Consider the following 21771-nt stretch of genomic DNA (forward strand, 5'->3'; position numbering starts at 1 on the left):
AGCTAAACTTACAACTTCTGTAGAAATGGATTTTTATATACAGTGATGAACAGGAAGTGTTGCAGTACCTAAGGGAACAGCAGCAGAAACAGCAGACTCCTCTCTGAGTGTAGGATTCAGCCTTCCATGAATCTCTTACAGACAAGACAAACTTACAAGGAGGACTCTACTTATAATTCATAATTGAGTCCCAACACACAACAACCACCAAATGACTGAGCTGGAAACAGTTATCTTTGACTGTGGCTTGTCTAAGGCTCTCTCCAAGCATGGACCTTTACAAAATCTCCCTCAGCACTGTAACAGCAAATATGCTGCTTCCAGTTCAGGGCTCTGTGCCAGGCATGGTACTAATTATTGGGAAAGTGCTTGCCTTCTGTTTTCATTTCCCAACATTAATGGATATAATTTGTAGTACAACTGTAAGCACAGTTACTCATTTGGACTGACTCAACATCAACCCCAACAAAATTACAGAAGAGATCTGCTTCCAAAAATGCTTGAGGCCAACAGGACACACAACTTTAGCGATGTTTAACTGAGCACACTTGTGAAGTAGCACAACATGCTGGAGTGGCTCTGAGGAAGGGCAGCACAAGAGCCCTCCCAGCAAAGGGATCTGGCCCTGCAGGCCACCAAGGAGTGACATCAGCCCAGAGTTACCAGCTCTTACTTGAGTGCTCCTGCTTCCAAATCCTTTTCCACTGCTGTGCACACAGCATCAGAATGTCAAAAACCCCAGAATCCAAAGGCACCAGTTGGCATAAAAATGGAGAGAACATCATGAGCCCTGGGCCTTGCACATGACGTTCTAGATACCAGGTGGAAAACAGATCTAGGGTAAACAAGCCTGGAGATTTCCAGAAAGCCCATCCTAGGTCTGTAAAACAGGTATTGAGGGAACAGGGAATTTTGTTGTTACTTTGAAAGGAATCAGAACTTTTAGGGAAGTGCCTGTATCTTTGCAAACCACAGAAATGAAGGCTTATTACTGAAAATCAATTCAATTTTTTCAAAAGAATTTTGTTTCCCACTCATTTCTGCCTTCCTCTTTAGAATATGCTGATAATGGCATAATCTCATTTTTAGACACAGAGCATTTTGTACTATAACACTATCCTGAAGAAATTATTATTTGTCATACATATGGATTTAGCTTAATCTTAGCCTAAGTGCACTCTAGTGATCTGTCCAGACAGAAGAAATCTGAGTAAGAAATCTAAGTAAGGCAGCTGGGATAGTACTCATGAAGTTTCCTTTGACTCATCCAGAACAAATTCACTATCTCTAGTTATTAAAATTTAAAGGTGCAGTGGCTATAGACCAGTATAGCTTGAGTCAAGCTATAATTTCAAAAACTTTACCTTGAAATGAAGGAATCCTTGACTGTCAAAGATGATTACTTGTCAGTTTACCTTACAGCCTCACACTGCTGCTACACCTGCCCTGCAGATGGGACAAATTCTACAGGAGGCAGGACCCAAGTGGCTGCTGTCATGGCAGCACTGCAGGACAGGTAAGGGGCTCTCTGCTGGGCCATCTGTCCTTTACACCTGACACAGAACCTGCCCATCACTGGCTGCTCTCCAGACACCATTCCTTATTACATCCTGAGCTGTTTCAAGTGCTAATATGCAGTCACAATGGGCTTGGAAAGTAGTGGTTGAAAACACTGATTCAAGTACTCACAAGCTCACACAGGTAGGTGAATCACATGTACCCCTCTGCAGGTTCCTAGGGTAGAACTCCTAAAATACTTCAGTCAGCTTTCTCACAGAAAACTTCCGAGTTATTAAAACCATGCTTAAGCCTCACCAAAAGGCAACTTTCCCCTCCACATTTCCTATTCATCCCTCAACTGCCAGAATTTCTCATATGCACTCTCTTATGCCCTGCATCCTACTCCCATCCTTATCTAGAAGAAAACAGCACCTATTTTCTATGATTTAGCCTGAAAGTTCACAGGATGGAAACCACTAAGAACACAGTGGGGATATTCTGGAAAAAAGTAGTTCCTATTGCTCGGATTTTCTTCCTGGTCTTTTCTAACACCTGGAGTGCAGTATTCCTTTTAAAGTATATAGTCCACAGCAATCAAAAATAATATTTAGTATTTAAATGTTAAGATGCTAAATTTGTATACAAATTTTTTTTTGGAAAAGGCTTTTAGTGTCAGTAATATGGAGCAGTGTATTGATTTTCATCACCAAAATTCAAGTGCCTCAGAGAAGGCAATTCCTCAGCAAACATCAACAGCAAGAAGCTATGAATGTTCAACTAAAATAAAAATGAACACTTAATTCACCCAATCCAGCAAATGCTTCCTTCCTTCTTAAGACCTAAGCTCCAAAAGAATGCGACTCTTTAGGTAGTTCAGCTCTCAGTAAAAATGCTAATTTTCTTGGACTCGATTCTAATGTTTCTAATAGGATACAAATCTTCAGATGAAGTGGTTAGGATTCTAATAGTTATGGCTCTTAAAAAAGATCAGTGGTTTAATGAAAAAAAATTGAGTAATTCTGCATCCATTCCTCTGTAATCACAGGAATAGAAGAAAATTAATGTGGTATATCTCTAAGCTATGACATGAAACAACTAATGAATTCATTATAAATAGTGAATAGTTATCAAGCAGAAAATTATGTATGATATGAAATTCGACTACCAACTGCTGTAATGCAGAACAAATACTCTTTTATACAACTCATGTGGCACATAAAATATCCTGGGGATGTATATTCCTAATTTAGATAGTTGAAATATGATCACATGAGAATTGCTTTCTTTCACCAAACCATCAGTTCAGAGATTGGCTAAGTCACACCAAGAGTAACAAACTATGACCTTGCCCATCACAGCATAGTACAAAATTGCTAATGTTGATAGGGGATGAGGAAAGAACTCATTCTTCAACTCCATTTCTGTAATCTTCTCTATGAAAAAAAGCACATCCTCTTTGTGCTTAATCTCTCAAGTAAAAATTTAGACACGAAGGTAGTAAAAGCTACTTTAGGAGTTTTAGTAACACACCAGTGACAGCACAAATCCTGTTCTTGAAATACGCAGACAGGAAGAACAGATCTGGACTAACAAATCTGAAAACACAAAGTGGATCAGAACACTGTGGTCCCAGCCCTTCCACCACCACAACAAAGACCTCTCTCCTGGAGTTATAGGGTTCCTCTGATGTGCTCTCAAATAACTTGCTAAAAAGACCCAAAGCCAAGTACAATTTTAGTTCAAACAAGAAAAAAATGTTCATTATTGCCATCAATATTAAAGCTGTTGAAGGCCCAACACATCTGTTACTGAGCAGCTGCAGAAACAGGTGCAAGTTTGCATATTCAGGACTTCCCTCAGATGTCCCAAGCAGCCACTCACATTATCATCACCAGTGCTGAATTTATAAAGTGCCATACAATACCCAATGCCTTTTGCTACAGAGAAAGAGCAATTAAAACAAAAATTTGTCATCTGAATTTGAAAGAGAATAATTCTAGCTCCCCCATTCTCTAATTTTTTTTTTTTGGTAGGAATGGAAACAAGCACTTTGTTGATCCTAATGTCTTGAGCAGTTTGTACAAGTTAATAATTTTTATATCAACATGAATAGAAAAGAAATACTTGTCTTTTCTCCTTCTTCTGTTCTTTTTTCTATCTATTTCTAAATCTGAATAATGTGGCATATTTTTATGAGATGGCTAAACTGATTTTTGATTTGAGCCATGTAGATACCATTTTTCTACAAACACCAGTTGAAACCCAAACAATTTTCCTCATTTGAATACAAGTGACCATTTTGTTCCACTTTGGAAAATGAATATTAAGAGATGAAGCAATTCTCTGATCAAGTCAGCACGGGTGAGTACCTCAGAAACCTGGCACAGTGATTACAGGACTTTTGAGAAAAAGAAAACTTGCACTGTTTTAAGAAGCAGCTGACCATTACAACTTCTTCCCAGACAGTTACCAAAGCTTCATAGGGAAGGATTAAGGAGCTTGGTTGCATCACTATTAAAATGGTGAGTCTGAGCAAATCTGCAGTTTGTTGGGCCTTTCTCTTAGCTTAAATACCACTTTAAACGTGACCCTTGCTGTCACCCATAGGTCAGTACAACTGCTTCTGCTACCATCCACCCAGTCTGGCAAGGAACTGGTTGGGCCTAAAGCAAGTTTTTTAGGACTGATCTTATTTAGCCTGAATCAGTTACAGAATTTGCCATGTGCAGAGTGCCACTGCCACGAGGTAGGACGTGATGCCTGTGGGTTCAGTTAACCTGGAAGGTTTGGCCAAGAGAAATGTTCTTTCAGGTCAATGCTGAGCAGATGGAGAGGGAGGTTTGAAATTCAGGTCTTGGCCCTCAAGCTCTGCTGGGAAGCTTCAGCTCACTTGCAAACAGGAGCATCTAAGGGTTGTGATCCTGCATGTTTTCTTCCACTGGTGGGGCAGGGATGATACGAACAACTGTATTTAAATGTTTTTTTTTTCTCTAGGAATAAGCCTGCATCTTTCTTTAAATGACCTTCTTCCCACAAGCCACTTAGTTTTCTTGCCTCACATTAACAAAAGAACTACATACACTTTTTGCTTGTAAAAACGTGGCTTAAAAATGCAGAAAGTTTCAACATTCCCTCCCCAAATCCTTTGGAGACTGAGTCATTTACATGACTTCAAAAAGGCAAATATGGCACAAAAGAATGGAAATTAAGTTAAAAAAATCAATTTTATAAATATTCTTCCTCTGTACAATTTTTCACAGCCCCACCCCTCCCACCCGTTTTTATTCACATTTAGTTTTGTTTAATTCCCACCCAGATTTATTTTTAAATCATAAAATATATATTTTAAATCTGTTCATATTTTAAAATATTTACAGGAAAAGTTCCTTCTGTTGAGGTCATGAAGAGTCTGTACAAGGAGAGGGTGGAGGGGGGTAGAGGTGAAAGTAGCTTCGTTCCGTGGCAGGAGACGGAGGGCAACTCTCTTCTGCCGACATGTACTGACTGCGAGGTGTGGGAGGAGGGGGGTAAGGGTCTGAGTCTGAATTTAAATCTATGTAGTATTTGTTGGCCTTCCATCGACTCGTGGTGTAGTCACTGTCACAGACATCTGTGCTGCACGGGGTTGTGGGTGGAGCTATCCCTCGTATCAGGTACGGCCTGCAGGAAACCAAAAAAGACAAAAGCACATGCGTTAGTTGGAATCTGGGGGGTAAAGAAGAAAAAAAAAAGAGATTGAACAGCTCTGTGTGTTCAGCCAAGATGCCTGCTCATTAATACTATGTGAGCCTTCATTCAGACTCTTAGAGAAATCCAACAAGAAGTACCTGAACTCTTGTTTTTCAATTGTTCTTCAATTTTGAATGTCACAACTACCCTCAGCCAGCACCACATTCTTCCAGCCCCTAACCTACCAGAGGAGACCACTATGACCACTTAACCCAGTCACTAACAAATAGATTTACTCATGAAAGAGTTTTAAGGTAAGAGAATGAGCAGAAAACACCAACAGGGATGCTCATGGACTGTTACATAGCAATATAATGTACATAATTGGAATGGTCATTTATTAACAGAGGAAAAGATTTTTAAATGAAGTCTGAACAAGATCCAGAACTAAAGGCAGATAAACAGAAGATTTAGCAAAACTTTTTATCTGAACTGTACCTGTAAGATCTTGTGTTTGAAGGAATGTTTGAGGAATAAAACATCTCTGCATTGTATAAGGAACGATCGGTAGCTGGGGAAGGTGGAGGGTTCAAAATCTAGAAACAACAGGAAAAACAAGTGTGAAATTTTAATTATGCAGTTTTATTTAGATTGAAAATAGTATTGATGCCTTCACCATGTCATTCATCCTTATTCTAGTTTGCTCTCCTAGCTGCTTGGATGTGTTAATGCATTTTTAAAGATCACAGATGTTCATTACAAGACTTTGGACTTAGGTACTGTGCAGGCCTTCAAAGTTCTCAGTACAGGGAATTTTCTTCCTTGCCACATCTGTTATTATGCTGGAAGGCTGGACTAAAGCTGGAAATGAGACCCAGTTTGGGTGAATCTGAGTGCACTTCCTTGGACATAAGGACTGATAGCATCCTCAACAGATGCTATTGGAAATAAAATATGTTCCACTCCCAGACCCTAAAATGTCCCCAGTCAATAGTAGGGTCAGGAAGCCAAGTTCCTCTACTATAACTAATAAAACTCCATCCTTCCCTGAACACTTCATTTACACTCTTGTTCTGTAAACATATAATTTTGGCAGAGTTCACAATGCAAAAAGCCTATGAGCTAAAAAATATTTATAGCCTGTCTATGTGTGCATATAGACAGCATACACACACACGGCTCAGCTATGAGTGCTAACACACTCACAGGTTACTGGTAGCCTTCACACAGGAAAAAGTTTAGCAGGCTTCACAATTATTTAGGATTCTTCCACCATCAGAAAGTTGAACCTCTGACACAGCCATTAAGGCATTGGCCTAAACCTAAGAAGAGCCCTTTATCTTTTCCAGTGTGGAAAATTACATCATTGCTGTTGATTGAGCCTTGCTACTGATGTGCACATCTTGAGCACTGCCTGCCCTGGGCATTCGGCCAACTCATGGCCTGCCCCATTGACCATCCTTCCTCTGCCTCTGCTCCTCTCCCACAAAAACACTCTAAAGTCACTGAGTGGAGATCATTGTCTGGGTCTTCACTGTGCAGCATCCAGCAAAGTGATTTCTGGCCTTTGAGCTGAGCTCACTGTTACTTATACTGACAAGCCCTGCCCCCAGATTCATGTGAAGGGAGACAACCTTTGCCAGCTGGGGCGTGATGAGTAACTACCCCAAGGCCATCTTTCAGAAATCTTCCTCCTTGGAGGAGCACTGCATGCTACTTGTGGATTCACTCCTATTGACACCCTGAGCTGCATCAGTAGCACTTCATGTTGAGACTAAATACAGCGAGCTGCATCAGTAGCACTTCATGTTGAGACTAAATACAGCGAACAGTGTCAGCCAGGACGCCTGTAGCCAGATTCTCAGGTATGTAAATGGCATAACTTCATTGACACCGATTCTTTCCTAGGTTCTATTCACTGAAGCACCTCTCAGTACCACTAAGATGTGTTAAACAAACCAAAAAAGCCAAGAAAATGAAGATGCTCAGATCTATCCTTCTGGTTATGATCATAAAGCTGGGTAATTAGCTACCACACAGAACTCACCAAAACACTTGGATTAAGCAGTACCTCAATGTAACAAAGCCCTTGCAATAGCTTCCTTCTAAGAACCCAGCATGCTTTTCATGAAGGAAATAGTGGTATCATCCCTGCAGGCCCTGGCAGACACAGCAAAGTGTGGAAAAAGAATTCCCAGCAACAGTCAGATTAACTTTGGCCAGAAGTCAAACGGGAGAGTTGATCTTTTGACCAACACAGATCCCATAGAATCACACAGGCAGATCAGCTCTTGGGCTTCTTTTCTCTTTCAAGCTTTATTTAAGTGTTTTTTCAGTTCATCCTTTTTAGCATGGTACTGACACATCAATCAGGTCTAGCATGAAATTGTTCAGCACATTACAGAGACACTGGTGATGCATGAGACAAGCTAAATTAAGAGGGCTGCTGAGTTCCTGACTTCCTCTGCTTCTTGATGGCCTCACAATGCAAGAGGTATGTACCCAATTTTACCTTACCAACAGATAAGCTCACAAGCCTCTCTTTTTCATTTTTGCCCTTCTTAAAGGGACAGAAAGTACCTTTGTAACTGGCCAAAATGCCATCAATCAAAATGCCCACACAGACCATAACAGCTTACGTGTAAACATAAATGCAGGTATACCCACACAGTGTGTGGGCTCCTGATTCAATATTACACAAAAATCCCCTCCACAGCTGGCAGATCAACTCTGGCAGCTTCTTTTGTGTACCTAAAATCCAATGGATGTACTGCTCAGAAGCACAATGGAAAAAGAAAACTCATGACAAAATATGCTGGCAAACAGGAACCTTTGTAAGTCTCTCCTAGATATTCAGAGAGGACTCTTTCCATTCTGAATATACATGTTGGAATTTGTGAAACTGTGATATGGGGACAAGAATTCTGTCACTTTTAACACTCAAAAGTCAGAAATGGAGCTAAATTATAGCTGAAAAAAAGTAAAGTAACCTCTGCCTCACCCTGCTGTACCAGTATTTTCCCCCAGTGCATGCACTTGGTTTTCTAAATCTACAATCTACACTTGATCTAAACAGCAAGTCAAGCTTATTTCATACATATTTGTATTCCAGTCCCCTTTCATTTTTGCTTGCCTTATTATTCCATGTGTCCCTGCAGCATTAGGCAGTGCAAAAATGTCATTGGCCATGGCCCAGAGTTAACAAAGGAGGTGGCATCTCCAAGGGAAAAACAGAAGTATCCAGGGACAAACCTGCTGAGTATCACTGATAACAAAACATTTTGGACATCACAGAGCACTGTATAATCCTGATGGACTACAACAAAGCCATTTTGTGAAGTTTGTGAGTGTCAAAATGGGCCTGGATATCATAAACAGTAACACCCAAGAGTCGTTAACAGTTGTTAACATCTACTTAGTAAGCCCAAAATTTCACCTTTCCTTTCTTCAGAAGCAGGAGATACCCAATTCACTGGTGTATTTCCCAGACATACCTGTGGATAGAAAGTGGCTTTAGTGCTGGATGAGCTGCTTGAAGATGCTCCAGTAACATGGTTTCTGTCATACAAAGGGGCACCACTGCTTCCTCCCATGAGACTCATGGAGCTAATCATGGACTTTCCACAAGAGATGCCTGCATTGAAACAGAGAGGAAGACAAGATTAGATAAACTACAGTGTTATCTCTTAATGCCAAACAGAAACCAAATCCCTAGCTTTGCAAACCCATGCAATGATAATGGTTGTCACACCTTGGGAAGAGTGCTTTATGTAAAAATTTCAGGATTACAGGAACAGACACTTTTTGTAAAGAAAACATTTCACCCTCAGACCACCTACTGACTCACTGCAGCACTGAACTCACAATCTACTGTCACACTGCTGAGAAAGGAATCTTCAGAACAGCAGATCCAAACTGCTCACCCAAATTAAAGAAGAAATTTTCCAGTAAACAAACTTAGGCAGTTGCAAAACAAACCCCATTATACAAGGCCCCCCAAAAAACCAAGCTTGAGACCTACAAAGTTTCCATTTCCATTGCAAAAAATTCAATTGCAAGTAAATGAAAAACCGCAAAACTCAAAATTTTTGTTAAAAATAATCACAGCAAAAATTGAAAATCAGCAGAGACAAAAGGAAGGAAACCTAAGTTAGAGGAAAATGGAAGACATCATTCTCCAGTCTGTTTTACTTGATTATACTCTTAACTCAGACAATTAATTTTCAGCTTCTTCCTGTCAGACTATTCAGTGCTAACGTAAGAGTTCAGTCTGGGAAGTTTTCAGAAGTTTTTTTTTCAAATGCAAGAAATATTTATTACAAGCAGAGTAAGTATTTGTAATCATCATTCATGATTATATATCCTTCTTGGAAATGCCATGGTATTAGAAACCTGTCTTTTCTTAAGAATTAGCATAAATAATAAGATTTTCAGCTGTTGTAATTTGTCACAACAATATGGACTAGAAAAAGCTAACAAATATGGATGAGAATCAGAATGACAGCTTGGTTTAGCACCTACAGAAGTACAGATGAAAACCACTGATACTTGCTTTAATTAGAAAAGCTTTAGTGTGAAGTCCAATTTAAAACATCCCTGCAAAGATTTCACCTGCAATTTTTTCATCCTCTAATTTTATCTCCTACCACAAAAACCTCTTGATAACCACAGTAACATAATTTAAGCAGGAATAGCCGATCATAGCCATTAAAGTGCAAGAAAAGCTAATAGATTTCACATACTTGATTCAAATGCCAGATTCATCCCAAAACCACCGAGCAGACCAACATCTAATATCTGCTCTTTGAAAACTCCACACCCAGCAGCCTTTATCCTGTGTAAAACTCCAAACGCAGACAATGGAACGGTGCTGATGGGATGCAAGCACCCTTACCAGTGAAGGTGCCGTGCTGAGAGCTGCCCGGAGCGATGAAATTGAGGGGCACGTGCGGGGTGCCGCTGACGTACTCGTGCGGGAAGGGGCTGTTGGGCCCCGCGTAGCGCTGGCACACCACGCGCTGGCACACAAAGTACATCCCCCCCATGACAAACAGGGACAGGATTATCCCAATGACAGGGCCAATAGCACTGCTGTGCGGCTGCGACTCGTCTGAGGCTGGCTTCGATTTTTCTGCAAAGAGAGGAGAAGGAAATGAAACGCGGCCGTTAAACATGGGGCAGTGTACGTGCTGCTGTCCTGGAGCTCATTCAGCAAATCAGGCAGCACACAGCCATTCACAGTGCCCTTAAAAGCATCTGCATCACACTCAGGCATCTGTGACTCCAGATACTCTGATTCAGTACACAGGACTTCATGCTTCCTCTTCCCCTCCATAAAGCAGTATGAGCAAAGTACTCTTCTTTTTGTTGAGCAATTTATCTTGTAACAGGATTACTTCTAATGACAGAGCAAAGGTATAGAAAGTTTCCTTTTCTTTCCTGCCCTCTAAAGTCAATGGGTCAAAGATGGAGGATACTCATAAATATTAAGTCCTTAATCAGAGAGGATTGCCCTCTCAAAAGCCATTTGGGCTAGCAATAACATGAAAAATCAAGAAAATTTACCAGTAGGGAAGGTACCGTATATACTAAGCAGTGGATGTCTTCCTAGCCAATACAGCTCTTGAAACCGAATACATTTTCTTCCTAAAATATTACTTGCTTTCAAAGAAACCCTACCTTATAAACTGGAAGGAAAACACAATCCAAAGTGTCTCAAATACTTTCTACTCATTATTTTTTCCCCTTATGTAGCTGAATGTTAAACAATAAAAGGTGCTGCAGTATTTGAGATAATCTACACCTCACATCTCTCCCTGATTATGGGTAACACATTCAAAATTCTTGCCAGATAAACCTGACACCTCCCTGTTTTTCACATATGCAATGGTCTTCAGGGAAAGCAATTTTTTCCATGTGACTCACACATTTATAATTTTATTCTATAACATACAATAATAGATATATTCAGCAAGTCAAGAAATCAAAATAAACTTGTCCAAACTTTACATGCTCTGTTCTAACTATAGACCTCTTCCCCCTTGTTGAAGTTTTAAGTGCAAGGGTTCATATAAGATTCAGGCCTTCACTTCATAAAATTTTTCTCCAGTGGTTCTGGTTTCAATCTCAGTGGAAGGGAATGAAAAACAACTGAAAATTAGAGAAGGAAGATAAGGAAATACAAAGATCTAGGAATACACTCTTAACAGCTCAGCATCTAGAACTTATTTCTGTCTTAAAGTTTTTATCTTTTTTTCACACTTATCAGTGCATGACAACTTTTATGTCAGCTAAGATCCTAATTTTCAAATAGTCAGATTAGTTCAGCCACAATACCAAAAAAAAAGCAAAGCCAAAATTAAAACATGTTCCCAAATTAGCTATTTGAAAACACACAATTCTCATTTTGGTTAAACCCAGCTTCTTTTGAATGCAAGATGCTTATCTAAAAGGTAGCAATCATTTTTATTCCCTACTTGAGTTCTTTCCCTCAGTCAAGGGGGAAACCACAGAATGCTCTGTTCCACCAAAAGGTCCACAGGAGACAATCCTATGTCTACATAAAGACACATTTAAACCAGTTAAGACCTAACTGCAGGACTGGACCCAAAGTGCAAACAGGAAACAGCTGCATTAACTTGGCAGCAAGAAAGTTTGCCAAGTGCATGAAGAAACTGAAGGAGAAAAAGGAAACAAAAAAAGAGGAAGTGTTCTTATATTATCCAGGAAACTGGAGGAACTGGATGAAAGCTAAAGAGATAAAGAAGATGTGGGAGAAGCATGTTCAGTTTGAAATTTTCAACAATTTCTGTCTCCATTCTTTTTGCCTTTTTTTCTATTCACAACTAGGGTTCCTTTCACCATTCTTCCTCATGAATAAACGTTTCCTTGCAGTATCCACAATGAAGATGGAAGGAAGAAACAAGGCTACCTTGGACCAAACCTGGTGAACCCTCCTCTCATCCCAGCAGTGGCACAGCTTCTGACAACTGGTGCTTCAAAACATGACAAATCTAAGATATTAAAAACTTCACAATCAACTAAAGCTGGTCCTATAGGCAATGTGAGTGCAGCATTTCTCTACACAAACCCAGTGCAAGCTATTTGTTCAAAATGAGCTACAGACAGAGCACCACAACTATCTGCTTTTATTCTAGAATGCTTTGTTTCAACTATTGTGCTAAACCACTTGTGTGATTCTAAATGCTCCTTCCATCTGCCGCATTGCCTGAATATTTCATGCCCTAATCACCCTAAGTACAAAACAACAGAAGTTGCAAGAAGAGCAAAAGTACATGAATTTTACTGTCCAGTTTGGACTGCAAAGTAACTCTCTAAGGACTAACACAACAGTTGCCATCAGCACGTCTGTAACTTGCATATACCTACTGCCATGAGAATTCAAAGTTACATTTTTTTCCAGAAAAATCCACATCTCTCCATATATTCTTTTCACACCTGCACAGTAAGAGACCAGTTTGTGGTCTCTTGAGGACACTTGCTCATTGCATGTTAGCTCCTCCACATAATGAGCCTCCAGCTTGGCCCTGTTATTGCAGTGAACAGGGCTGCACATTTTTAAAAGCCACTCTGGGTTTAGCAGCAGCTCTGCAAGTTCCAAGGTACCGAGCACAGTCAAATCAGGCTTCCCTAGGGATAGCTCTGAAGGCTCTTCTGCACTATTCTTCCCTGAAAGAATATTGCTCTGCAAAGCCCAGGGCTCTGCCCAGGGGTGCAGAACACGCCCAAACACAGCAGCTGCATGTCAAGAAAAGCCTTCTCACCACACATGAGCTCGTCAGAGCCGTCGATGCAGTCGGGAAAGGAGTCGCACTGCTGCTTCAGGAGGATGCACTGCCCGCTTGCACAGCGGAACTGGTTGGGCAGGCAAATGGCTGCATGGAAAGAAAGGGAAAATCAGGTACTGACAGCACAGGAGCATTTCAGCCTCTTGAGAAAACTGAAACAAGTGAGTTTCATATTATGATCATGTAGGTGCCAGAACACTGCTGGAGGTAAACTGCAAGCCTGCGTATCGCTGGTTCTTGCCCCTTGCTGTGACACCTCTTACTCAGTGGAGCTAAAATAAAATTCTGGCCCCAGTAACTCCCAATCCTTTCTCAAATCAGTCCTGCTGGGGCAAAACTAAGATCAAATCAGCAAGAATCTCTTATATTACCTAAAAAAGTGCGGTTGATCATCTGACGTTAACAAAATGTTGTAATGTGGCATATTATAAAACCTTATGTACTCCATATCTATATTATGTATACATAAATAGATATATTACATATAATATATCCTTGCTAAGTAACTGCTATATTTCTTATCTGTATTCAGGAACTTCTGACTTGACAAAAAGGACTTGTATCTAATACATTTCAAGAACAGCTAGAATCCTAAAGGGATGCTTATGTTAGAACCATGAGTTCAGGAAAACTGACTTACTATCACAATCTGCTTCATCAGATTTATCTTGACAGTCGATTTCTCCATTACACCGCAAGTGTGCATCAATGCACTGTCCCTTCTCACACTGGAACTGGGATGCAGAGCATATGGGGCAGCTGTCTTCATCACTCTGGTCATCACATTCAGGAAAGCCATCACACCTCCATGCCATTGGGATACAGTCAATCTCTCCAGTTGCACACGTAAACTGGTCTGGGGAACAAGTTGGAGGTTCTGGAGAAAGAGAAAACAGATCAGATTTGTATACTCAACCTTATCCCTTTCAACAGAGTAAAAGGATGACAAAGTTTGTCAAGAAAAGAACTTATTCTTTCCCTAGAGTTCTTCTGTGACTACACTAAAATTCCAGCTTAGAGGAAAACATGATTCTGGATAAGGAATGAAATTTTACCAACTTCATAACAAAAATCGGATGCATGATGATAGAAGAAGTTTGCTTTAGCAGTCAAGCACTGAACTAAGGACAAGAGCTACAAACACTTACCCTACAAATATTTGCTTTGTCTCTAACAGTCGCCTTTTGGAAGACACTGTCATATACGTAAATACAAAAGAATACTCAATTTCTGATTGCAAACCAGATTCTAAACAATTCCAATCCCTGCAATTATATTAGGCTGGACCAATTCTTCATTAAAAAACCTGACACATTGAGTTAATTGGCAATGAATACATCTAAAACATACAACATGTAGCTTCTACAATATCTGTTTCATTATTTTTCCAGGGTTTTTTCAAAAATATTTCTGAGTCAGCTATGAATTGAAAAATATGAATGGAGAAAAAAAAAATCTTTATAGGACTAGTAAACATTAAACTAAGCACTGTTGCTCGAAAGTCTCCAGGCTGCAGGTCAGTGAAGGTTCAGAGAGCAGTGTAAGGAGCACGGCAGACCTGCCCTAATCTTATATTCTCTCACTACAGACACAGACCACTTTAACTTGTGCTGGGACTTCCTTCAAGTTTGACTTTTCATGGACCCCAAGACTCTGGTATGACTCCTTTTCATGTCCATACTGTTGTTCAAGCTGCAGTGAGGCACTGATAGTATTAGACAGCAGCTACAACCCATATAGAGATGCAACAATTATGCTCTTAAAAGGCATCCACAACTGCTTTCTTCAGAATGTCAGGAGACAAACACAATCCAGGTCAAGGATCTGTTGCAAAAAAATGCTCCAAATTCTTACATACAACAAGTTAGCCCACAATTTTCCACTATTGTTATTAATGAAAATCCACTCAGTTGTTGTCAGTAGCAATTAGTTACAGTCAAAAAGTGGGGCCATCTCAAAACAGCCCTGCAGCAATCACATACATTTCCACTAATTTGAAAAGTTGCTGTGTCAAACCCCGTGACATGATGACACCATTTAGCAGAGGCAGCCACTCCTCCCCACAGCTGCTGTTGCCCAGTAATGCTCTGAGCAGATATTCACCACTTGGATTAAGAGAGAACCACATCATACCCTACCTATAACAACAATATGACCAAGCTAGAGGTGCACTCTGGCACTGATGGTAACACTCCTCTGGAAGCCCAGTGGGCTTTTCTTAAGATTCAGGCTCAGGAACTTCACAAAGAGCCCAGCATAAGGAAAGTTTCTTAGCTGTATGAGTATTTTTTCTCCTGAGGGTGGTGCTAAAAATTCTAGAATTACATGAAAACAGTTTATAAAGTGCTGCTGTCCTTTCTTCATTAGGGAGAAAAAATTCAAGAATGAGACAAAAGTGCAATCAAGAGCTTGAAAAACAAAATGCAAATAAAAATCAAAATGTGCTTGCGTCTTGAAAAAATTATTATTTTTTTAAAGCTCCTAATTTATTATTATTTGGAGGAGGAATATGAGAATTACAAATGTAGCCAGTGACCTGACAGCTGTAGATAAGATAAAGATGCCAGACACACACATTAAGGTGAATTATATTTTGATGCAAGTGTGCTGTTTGTATAATTCAACAGACAGATCACTACTGCATTTAAAGGTACATTTAATGTTGCACTGTGGTTGCACTTGGCAAGAACAAGCTTGCATTAAAAAACTTGACAAAAGCATTCGTAAGGATGTCCAGAACATGGACAAATGCTCTCCAGCCAACTAAGCTATTTTGAAACACTGAGTAGTGGCTGTTACTAGGCCAGACAAGATGGGTTAAAAACTGCAGGCTTAGTGGAAGATTAGAATAAAAAAAAAAGACACTGAAATGGAGGCCCCTGAATTTTTAGATTTATAACTGAAGCCCCAAAGGAGTGGAATGTGAGACTCACTCACTGTCCACGTTGTGCAACAACACTACAGCAAGAAGTATAATTAGATTGATCCACCCTGCCCTCCCCATGTAACCACCACTACTCTAAAGCCACATAACTTGTTGTGGTCATGGGAAAGAAAACAGTTTATCATGGAAATGACTGTCCCATGGGAGTTCAGAGTTCAGCCAGAAAATGAAATCCACACCAAAATAAATACATGAGAAGTCAAAAGGACTAACAGAGCCAAACAAGTTAAGGTATAATGCCTCCCAAAAAGAAACAATGTTTTGTTTTAAATTCCCTCTGCAAGTGTAATGTTAACAGTTTTCAAAAATACTAGGATGGTAAAAGGGAAGACTAAAGGAAAAGTCTACCTCGTGGAAAGAAGAGAGCTACCCTAATTAAAAAGAATCTCAATAGAGCCTGCATTTGATAGTAGCCAGTACTGTGTTTCACATTACAAGGCCAAATTAATTTCAAAGACTGGAGTCTCATACTCTGGGAATCACAGGAACGATTTCTGCTGCTAGGTTTTCACAGGTTGATGCACTGTAACATCATCGTATAAACACTTGTTAAAAGCATAAACCTGTCACATCATACAATTATAAAAATCTCAGTAGAAGATGCAAGTATTTTACGGCCAAAGAAAAATATTCAGCTCAATGAGAAGTCACATGTGCCCAAAACCTCAAGCAGAAAACATCTGGTAGAACTACCAAAGACTAATTTAACACACAATGCAGCACAACATATACAGAAAAACTGTAAATCCACATTTTGGGTTGGAATGCAACGTAAGCCACCACATTTTTGATACAAATTGAGTAGCAGTGCTGTTAAATATAACTCACCTCCACATGTTAAGAGATTCTGCAGAAGCACAAGGTGCTCAGGGCATGAACATCTTGGAGTTCCATCCCCTTTGGCAATGCAGATGTGTGAACACCCACCATTGTCACGGGAGCATGGATGCACAGCTGGTGAAACACACAAAATAATATTATGTAGCATAAAACAAATTATAACTATTCCTCAATAGGGCAAAATCAAAAGCTACTCACAAACCACTTCTGTCTGAGTAACCAAGATTTCACTACAAATTATTAGGAAGATACATGCAGGATTTTTCAGTTCAATGCTTGAAAGCTGATTTATTACTTCATAAGGACAAAATTTCCCCCAGTCATAGTAACAGAGGAACCTGATTAAGTTGAAGATGTCCCAGCCCCTTGCAGGGGGTTGGAACTGGATGACCTTCAAAAGGTGCCTTCCAATCCAAACCATTCTAAGATTCTATCATATGGAGACCTTTCAAAAACTTCTAAAAAGAATTTGGGAGCTGAGGTGAAGAGAACTGAAAAGGCAGTTTTGGGAAGGCTGCATTTACGTCTTACCTAGATCCCTCCCCGCATTTCTAGGGTAGGCATCAAGAAACAATGTTATGTCTTTGTTTAAAGACGGGAAGGTACATGTTTGTGTTCCTCATCAGTTACCCTGAGAGGTCCTAAAAGAACAATTTTCTAATGAACATTAGGTGGATAAGAAACAGGCACAGAGATGGGAGGTCACTATCTGAGGACCCTAGCCCAAAGGAGTCAGAAGACTCAGTCTCTTGCCTGCTTATTCAGGCTGATAGCTGAGCATCTGCTGCAGCAATCTGTGGTGCTACAGCTTCTGTTATTTGTGATGCTGCTGAACAGTGCATTCTTTCCTACTGCTCAGCACCAAGAATTTACATGGGGAAGAAATTGTACAGATATCATAATTTTTCTGCCAAACTTGTTTTCCAGCTGTCCAGGCTTCTCAGCAGTCTGCTTTCTAGCTTTAAGAAATTAATAAGTTTATACAGTGTTTCAGGCATGAGTTGCTCACAGAAATGCATGCATATATACCTGCATGTGCCTATGTATATTTACTCCCCTGTTGTAACAGAAATCATCTATGTAGAAATTTTTCAGCTGCAAAAGAGGATTCCTTTTCCCTATCATAAACACATGAGCAAAAAGCAAATTTCTTTTTTAACACTGCTGATAATGAAACAAAATCTTTTTCCTTCAGTCAGTATTACCTTTGAAATATACCAATATATGTGAAATGTGTGAAGTGGCACAGAAGAAGAAGAGCTGGGTCTTGTGAAAGAAAGAAAGAACCTCTGGGTCATGATTACCCCATAGAATCCACTACAGTTTAAATGCTTTATGTTACCTGATTTGTAACAGCTTACCCACATACACAAGTTCAAAAATACTTCCAGCCATCCCAGACACTAATGCATGTGACACGTAGAGTGTTTGTTGTGAGTTGAATAATTTCTTCTGAGAATTAAAGCATTATACGGCAGTGTACCCTCCCTTTATAAGACCACTCATCACAGGCAACAGAGACCTCTGTCTCCCACATTTTGTTTGTGATTTTGTATTCTCTTTTACAATCCTGTTAGGCAGGAGGAGCTGTAGGTTGTCACTTTGAGAAGCGACTGCTTGAAGAGGTTTCTGCACTCTCCACCAAACCACAGTAATTTGGACCACTACTCCAGAAAAAGAAAATCCTGTATGCATGACCTCTTTCAGATGTGAGCACCTAAAGTGCTCCACCTCTGCTGGGAGAAAAATTCCCTATCTCCAACTCATTGTAGGAGCTTCCTCCCCATTTTGCCTCCCTCACTGCAGGCTTTCACATCATCCACTGCGCTGAGCCAAAGCAGACATACCTTTACATGGGAGTCTGAAGCACCCAGAGACAAGGCAAGTACAACCCTTTTGGTTCTTATTAGATTTTATCCAATACTATTAGTTGACTGTACTTAGAAAATTAACAGTCAGAATTTTAAATAGGTTTTAGACTGAATTCAGTGTCATGTGAGCTTGCACAAAGCAGGTAACTCCACGCCGTGATACCGCAGGTTCTAGCTGGGCAGCAATAGGCCCCCCTCGACAAGAAGGAGAAATTTGTTTTTCCTCCTCTCCTGCAACCCTGACTGGTGAAGTTGAAAGCATTCCATGGCTTATTTGAAGCCCATGGGCAACATTATTACAACATCCAGCTGGATGAGGACTTTGAGATACAATGACCAAGACATCAGATACTGAAACTCACAGAATTCTTCCATATCCAGCTCCTCCACAGCATGAATGCCCGTTAGGTGAGCAATCCTGCCTTGAATTCTTGTCCTTTTGTACCCATTCACTTTCTCCACTCTCTCAATCATCTGCTGCTGACGATCAATCCAATACAGGTGATTCCCCAGCACGGTGAGTCCCATGGGCTGAAGAATGTTGGAGTCCTCCAGCGTCACGCGGTTGGCACCTGAGACCAACAAAAACAAACATAGTTTTACACCAGTCAACTTCTAACTTATTCTTTAAAAAAACATCACAAAGCAACACCTCAGCTAAAACCAAACCAAACCTTGGAGACAGTGAGTTACAAGGTCGCTGACTTCATCTGTCTCTGCTTGTTCAGTGTCATCTCAGATAAAAGCTACCAGTGCCACGTCTGGAGGGCAAGCAGATACAACGTGAAACCCAGCTCATCCCTGCACAGCCCCACACTGACATCTCTGTGGTGTGCAGCTGTGAGCACTCCCAAAAGCGCTGATACAGACTCAGCTCTTGGGCCAAAGGTTTCACAGTGCACTCTCACATGGAGCTGGACATTTTTTCTGGAATATATAAGTGAGAGTGAAATACAACCACTTTAGTTTCACTGCCATTACTCAAATAGAACATACTCATCATGCAAAGCAAGAGGCAAGTACCAAACCTTCTCCCAGCCTATGTGACAACCACAGATGTATCATCAAAAAAGAAAAGCTCTTTAAAAAAAAACCCAACTTTTTTTATTTAGTAACCCACCAGAAAACTCAAACTTTAAATGACTCAATATGCTCCTAAATAGGAACACTGTCAAATGCTCAGGCTCTCTGCTTTATAAAAATGTGTGAAAATCTGCTTTAAACCAGTGAGTAAAAAAGAGGTCAAGTAAAAATGCATTTTTTATCAGTTTTCACTTTAATTACTTGCATCTTCTTACGCAGTCTTCTACTGCATACTGCCCTACACTTGGAGTCATTTACTTTTTGCTTTTATTATTCTTTTCTAGGGTGAAGATATTCCAAATTATTCTATTAATTCACTGAAACCATTCTGACCCTGTATATGCCTGTGTAATTGGATATACTTGATTAAAAAAATTAAAATTTAAAACAAAATCATAACTTGGTGCTGCTTCTGCTCTCATAATTAATTTTGGAACTATGAACTTATGTCTGCTTGTATATAAAAAATGTAAGTTTTTAGTATCTACACAAAATGAGATTATAGAATCCACATAATAAAAGTGCAATGAGAACTGAACCCAACTAATTTGCTGCATAAATTATGCAGAGCTCAGCCAAGCATGAGCAGGTTCTATTAGTTTTGCTGCTAGAACAGCTCCAGAGGAGGGTCATGAAGATGACCAGAGGGCTGAAGCACCTCTCCTATGAGAACAGGCTGAGAGAGCAGGGGTTGTTCAGCCTGGAGAAGAGAAAGTTCTGGGGAGATCTCAAAGGAGCCTTTCATGACACTGGAAGGGAGCTTCTAAAAAAGAGAGAGACCGACTTTTTGTATGGGCAGATAGCGAGAGGACAAGGGGGAATGGTCTAACTTTTGGTCTAACTCCAACTGAAACTTTTGGTCTAACTCCAACTGAAAAATTCAAGAACCTTGTAAAGAAAACTGTTAGATGGGTTTATAGTTCTTTCATGCCTCTCCGAAAGTTAAGCACTGGACATCTGAGGCTATTCCCTGATTTAGCAGGATGCTGTTTTAATCAGGGTACAGCGCAAACTTCAGGAATCTCCATAACCATGTCACCTCTACAAGTCTATAATGGAATAAGGGTATCTAGACCAGTTTAACTGGCATGAATGATGCTATACACAATTTTGGTCCTATTTATTCAGCAGCCTTAGTATATGCTAAAAACCTTTTCCTAACATGCCCATTTTGCTCAGAAAACTATTTTCTCAAAAATATTTATTAAAAATTCTTTTTTGCTCATTTTCTTCTCAAATATGGTTTGTTTCATAGGTCAAAGTCTTGTTTTCCTCTTATCTTTTCTCCTACAAATTTTTGTGGGTTCTCTGATGCCTGTCCTGGACTGAGCATTTTGTGGCTGCTCAGGCAGTTTGACAATACTCCCCTATTCAGCCTGGTAACTGATGTAAGACATGGGCTGCTCTACCTTCCCATCTGCAGCTTCATTGTTTTCATCTCTTCTTTGGAAGAGTCTGACCTTGAGTCAGTCTTAGGTGCTCAAAAGCAAACTGCCCTTGTAAAAAGGTGAGCAGCCTTCTGCTGTTATAGTTCATTGCTTCACTGCAACACAAGGGAAGGGTGTGATCACATGGCAAGAGTCACCAAAATTGGAGATTCAATTCTCCATGGCATGTACCAATCACTACAACAGCCCAGCTGCTATTCCTTCACACTTGTTCCCTTCTCTCTGCACTTCCTTTATGAGCTTCATTCCTTGATACATGGATGATGATGAGAGAACAAGTCATGAGACAGAAAGTAGGGCCACTGCATCCTCTGTTCTATACTGCTCACCAGAGCAAATTTCTCCACTTCTTCAGCACTATCAAGTGCTTTTAAAAGTCAATGATGAACTGCGCTCTCTAAGATCCACGAGATGCTATTGCTTTGTATATGGAGTAATGCTTTATATTACTAATGTGGGGAAACTGTGATGAATTGGCATCTCTCCACTGTGTTGCAACATTGTCGTTTCAGATGAGCTGCCTTATCACCCAGATTAGAAAAAAACCAAAACATTGCTCTTTCTTCTGTTTGTTTTTTTCAAGCTACCTTGATTTATTAAGCTGTAAG

The 21771-nt window shown here is 40.1% G+C and overlaps 1 protein-coding gene across 3 annotated transcripts in view; it reads right to left on the reverse strand.

The window, feature by feature from the left end:
* Positions 1-4795: 4795 nt before the first annotated feature.
* Positions 4796-21771, reverse strand: part of LRP5 (LDL receptor related protein 5) — a 125231-nt gene continuing 108255 nt past the window's right edge. For all 3 annotated transcript variants that reach the window (XM_064714694.1, XM_064714695.1, XM_064714696.1), the window contains exons 16-23: positions 18995-19204; positions 16750-16875; positions 13618-13854; positions 12954-13064; positions 10064-10300; positions 8664-8803; positions 5668-5765; positions 4796-5160 (exon numbers count right to left, since the gene is read on the reverse strand). In XM_064714694.1, the coding sequence (XP_064570764.1) occupies positions 4899-5160; positions 5668-5765; positions 8664-8803; positions 10064-10300; positions 12954-13064; positions 13618-13854; positions 16750-16875; positions 18995-19204 (1421 nt within the window). In that variant the 3' untranslated portion in view covers positions 4796-4898. The remainder of the gene's footprint in view (positions 5161-5667; positions 5766-8663; positions 8804-10063; positions 10301-12953; positions 13065-13617; positions 13855-16749; positions 16876-18994; positions 19205-21771) is intronic.

This window comes from Zonotrichia leucophrys, chromosome 5 (assembly GCF_028769735.1).
Source record: "Zonotrichia leucophrys gambelii isolate GWCS_2022_RI chromosome 5, RI_Zleu_2.0, whole genome shotgun sequence".
NCBI lineage: Eukaryota > Metazoa > Chordata > Aves > Passeriformes > Passerellidae > Zonotrichia > Zonotrichia leucophrys.